The sequence below is a fragment of the Triticum dicoccoides genome, chromosome 4A, assembly GCF_002162155.2.
Source record: "Triticum dicoccoides isolate Atlit2015 ecotype Zavitan chromosome 4A, WEW_v2.0, whole genome shotgun sequence".
Classification (NCBI taxonomy): domain Eukaryota; kingdom Viridiplantae; phylum Streptophyta; class Magnoliopsida; order Poales; family Poaceae; genus Triticum; species Triticum dicoccoides.
In genome coordinates, this window is record NC_041386.1 from 523,602,474 (window position 1) to 523,607,308 (window position 4,835).

The following is a 4,835-nucleotide window of genomic DNA, read 5'->3' on the forward strand; positions in this document are numbered from 1 at the left end:
AAAAAACCTTAGACAATATAGATTTCGTCAAACTGAAACAATTCAAATTACGAGAAAGCTAATTTCCGACTGATCGCTTAGTTGTTTCATATCCGAACGACTCAGATGCCATTCATTTGAATCAAACGGCTCGTAGTTGGTTGGCAGTTCCACGCGAGTGAAGCACACATTACGGGGGGCGTGTGTGTAGCCATTAGTCTTTGGCGTCGATGACATGTGGGTTCCGGTTGAAACCGCCCCTCCCCCTAATGCGCATGAACTCCACTCCCTCTCCCCTCCTTCGCCCACATTACTTCTCCGTTTCGCGCACCGCGACTCGCATTCGCCATTGCTCTCCCTCTCCTCCGAGTATCTTCTCCATCCATGGCGTTTCCGGGCGGCGGCGCCGTCTGGTTCTCGGCGGGCGGCGGCTGGTTCGCAGGTGAGGATTCCATCCCCCACCCCCTCTGTTTCTTCCTAGTGTTTTCCCCCTCCATTCCGCTGCAGATTTAGTGGTTGTACCTTTCGAATTCGGCCGGTGGTTCCTGGGATTAGGTTACGTTTAAGGTTTACTACGAGATGGATGCTCGGATTTGGTTATTTCTATGCGATTTTGGTCGGCGGGTGGGTGGTGGTTATAATTTTGTGGCGGAGCGCCATAGGTTTAATCCGGAGGTGTTATCTAACGGATTTGGCCACTGGCTTTGTTTTGTTGATTGTGGATTAGGCTGTGCAGTAGGTGGCTAAAATGTTGTATGTGTTTTTGAATGGTAACCCCATGATTTTCTCCTAGTTGTTCATATGTCAGATGTATGATTTGTTATTGATTAGTGTTATAGTGCTCGAGTTACCAGGTTTTATAGTGCTTGAATTACCAATGCTGTTGTGCTAGTAATTATCAGGAGCATGGTATTGTACTTACTAGTAGCATTGTGTTCAAATTTTACCGAAAAAGGGTTCCCCCGCTTTGTATACAAAGCAACCAACCGATACATCCAACGATAGGTGCTGGGGCGGAAGCAGCACAATCACGCCTAAAAGAAAAGAAAGAGAAAATACAAGAGAAACAAATACCGACAACGGCGGATCGATAAAAACGAAGAAGAAGCCTCGTTGCCGCTATACCCACTGGAGATCGCCCACCAAGCTCCGAGCCACCAAAGCACCGGTACCAATCAACACCTCCAAGAAGGGACGCGACGATGACGACGCTGCCGCCAAGGGTTTCCCCCGGTACGCTCTGAGGAGAGAGGACCATGAAGCACAAGGAAGAAGAGGAGCCGGGACTAGGGTAGCAGCACCGTCGGCACGCGGGAGGGCCCCACCTCCACCGTCTAAGACGGTAGCTGACCGGACGCAATAGCAGGAACATACCAGGCCCTGGCTGCACAGGCCGGCCGGGATCTCCGAGGCCCATAAAGTTCCCGCCTTCGCGCTGCAACCGGCAAGCAGTCGACGCCGCCGCCCCTGTCCAAGCCGCTCCCCTGCCTCCCCGCACAGAGAGTCGCCAAGTGTAAGCACCACCACCACGCGCACCGCCGGCCACCACCACCAGGTCGCCGGACCGCCATCGGCCGAACCGCACCACCGCCGCACACCCGTGACGGAGAGGAACCAGCGCAGCCGCCAGTAGCCCGAAGCCGGACCCTAGCCACCGCCCACGCCGCCTGCCGGGCGGATCCGGCCACCGCGGCGAGGCACGCTCCACTATGCAGCCGGCCACGTACGCAATGCCACGCGCCGCCACGCCATGGTATCCCGCGCCCGCACCGCGTTCGCACACGAAGGAGGAGCCCGCGCTGCCCCATCTCGCGCGAAGGAGGAAGAAGAAGACGCCCCGCCGGCGCCGGTGCTGGTCGGGCTTTGCCCGGCCACGCTCCCTGGTAGCGGCGAGGGAGGAGGGAGGAGGAGGGGAGGCCGACGGCGAGGGGATCTTGGCGCCCGCCCCGGGCGCCTCGCGGGTGGCGGCGCGGGGGAAGGGTTTCGGGGGCGTGTTCAAATTACCTGTAGCACAGTGCTTAAAGTTTCACTGGTATGGTAAATTTTGTGCTCACCAGCCCCATTGTGCTTTAATTACCATGGGCACGATGCTAAAATTATCAGGGTAATATTTCTATAAACCATCAAATGGATGTTGTTTGCACTTACCAGTGGCATGGTGCCTGAATTACCAGGTGCATAATGCTTGATTTACCAAGGTCATAGTGCCGTAAGTTATCAAGTGCTTTTGACTTTTAATCATGTGCATAGTGCTTGAATTTACCAAGGGAATGGTACTTTTTATTTCTTATCAGAGGGGCCACAGTGCTTTGATTATCATGGGTATATTTCCCTTGCAAATACCAGTTTATTGTTGTTGATATGACTAGGGGTAGCAGTTTTTAATGTCATCTAATGGGTTTCATTGGCCTTATTTATTTTGTATGTGACAAGGGCACAATACTGGGGAAGCGCAAAGGAGATGGTGATGACATTGATGAAATTCCTTCGAAAAAGCCGAAGTGCCCTCCCCCGCCTCCGCGGAACAGGGCCTCACCTAGTTCTCTTTTGCTTGCCTGCAAAGATATGCCTCAAGACAGGCAAGATGCCATTGATGAGATGGACTTCACAAGCCTTCAGAACATCAAGTGCGGCCATCTTTCCAACGGTCTCAATGTGTGGCTTGCCGGGTTGGACGACCTTGAATCCCGTGAGGTGGTCGTTCCAGGGCGGGGCAGGCTTCCTGTTAAAGAAGAATATGTCCATCGTGTGATGGGCGTGCCACGTGGAGGGAAGGATATTCCTTACAACATTCCTACTAAAGCTGATATCAAGTTAGGGCTTGATATGTTTGGTGAATTTGGATATACCCATAAAATGACAGAGCTTCTCGATCTCATCACGAGTTCTGACAACTCTGACACCAATTTCAAGCGGATGTGGCTTATGCTTGCGGGCAATACTGTCATCGCCCCGACAACATCCAAGAAGGTCAACCCCAGGTGGTATGTTGTGTTGGTAAGTTATATGGATCCCTTTGTTCGATTTTAGTGATGGTCAATTTTTATTTATGTGCCTGATAACTTCAATGTATGTCCCCGTGGTAACTTGATGAGCTTAACCCTTGTTTTAACTTGCAGCGAAACATTGACGATGTTAAAAATCTGAACTGGTCCAAGTTCATCGCTGATGAACCTCACAAGGCTGTTTCAAAAGGCAAGCCTACCAAGGGTTGTATTCTTTTCTACAATGTTAGTGCTACCGCTTTCCTTTGCTTTCCTTTTGTCATTTCATTTTTCACATTTCTTTGTTGTTGTTTGTGTGTATCCTGATGCTGATATCATTCTTATCAGCTCCTGTACATTCATGCGATTGATCTTTCTGGTCTTGGTATCGTATTGCCTGTTGGGCCTTTTCCTATCAATGTCTAGACGAAGGAGATGATAGAAATATTTCACTTTTGAATATTATAAAACTCAAATTCAAACAGAATGAATTTGAACTTGAATAGGGCATAACTTGCACATATTGAATCCAAATAAATTGATTCTTTTTGCAAATTCAAACTAGTGAATTGCAGTTTCACCCTAGCTATTGTAATCTAATTTTAAAATAGCTTAGAATTTTGATTTGAATATAGTTTCGATAGTAGCCATGATTCAAATAATAACTAAACCTGAATTTGTTCAACTTTGAATTTTATAAATTGTTTAATAAAACAGTTATGGTACAAATGAGTTGGGAAACTATAAGATGGACTTTAGTAAATATTTTAGAGCTTATTAGTTGACTTTAGGAAATTAAAAATGACAATTGAATTTAATTCAAACACAGTTTGATCATAACGTTGAAACTCTAGGATTAATTAAATAAAACTAATGCAGTATGGTTTAGTGAATTGAATTAAACTTAGTAAATATTTAACTAAAGGGAAAGATGAACTGAAATTAAATTCAAATAAAGTTTGAAAACCATTTACACACAGTAAGACTTGCTAGATTAATATTTGACTTTAGTTCAAATTAAGGAAATAGACTTAGCCATACACTACTGCAGGATGGTCCAAACGCGACACATGGATCAGAGACCCTTCGACCAAACTGTGTGCGATGCATTAATCAGAAACTGTGGTGTAAGAAAATTGTCAAAAATGATACAAACTGTTTGCGATTGCGGAGACATCAAACACGATTCAAATCAGATTTGCGTGTGAAATACTCCCTCCGTTCCTTTATATAAGGCGTATTTGTTTTTTCATAAAATTTCAGAATGTAAGGTGCATTTTTTCTAATTCCTCATAATTCCCATGTTGGCCCTCTAGAAAAAGGGAAAATATCTCTCTACTGATTGTCTGTATCTCTCCTTATAGAAAAAGAAGGAAAGTATCTCTGTGTCGATTGCATGTATCTCTTACTTTTCTGGACTAACTGATTTACTTGCCACTAACCTTTAAATTTTCCAAGGGTCGCCGTACTGAAAATAATACACCTTACATAAAGGAACAGAGGGAGTATGTGGCATACAGTTGGTCCATACGAACTGTTTGCGATGAGCATAACAATAGAAACGGTCAGCCAAATGATGGTGTCTATGATATACGACATACAGTTCACTCGGATGAACTGTTTGTGATTAGGAAACACAACAAAAACGGTTAGCCAGATCAAGGTATGTGCGATATACGACATACATCTCACTCAGATGAACTGTTTGCGATGAGCGAAGACAACAAAAATAGTTCGAATGAACAAGATGTGTGTGATACGTGGCAAACAGATCCGTAATTAGAAATATGTGCGAAGACAGATAATAACACAGACGATTGCTGCTAATAAGTCATGTGTGTTGTGGGCAAACGATTGATGGTATATAATTGT

At 45.8% G+C, this 4,835-nt stretch overlaps 1 protein-coding gene across 1 annotated transcript; it reads left to right on the forward strand.

The window, feature by feature from the left end:
• The first annotated feature begins 259 nt into the window (after positions 1–259).
• On the forward strand, positions 260–3,382 carry LOC119289055. The gene is made up of 3 exons (XM_037568487.1): positions 260–421; positions 2,413–2,976; positions 3,099–3,382. Exons 2-3 carry the CDS (start codon positions 2,545–2,547, stop codon positions 3,288–3,290), a joined length of 624 nt encoding a protein of 207 aa, XP_037424384.1. The 5' UTR covers positions 260–421; positions 2,413–2,544; the 3' UTR covers positions 3,291–3,382.
• Positions 3,383–4,835: the final 1,453 nt, after the last annotated feature.

Bases quoted from the DNA above. Each gene is read 5' to 3' on its own strand.
- LOC119289055 (XM_037568487.1), top strand. From the start codon at position 2,545: ATGCCTCAAGACAGGCAAGATGCCATTGATGAGATGGACTTCACAAGC. The intron at 2,977-3,098 runs GTAAGTTATATG...TTTAACTTGCAG, and splicing joins CCAGGTGGTATGTTGTGTTG to CGAAACATTGACGATGTTAA.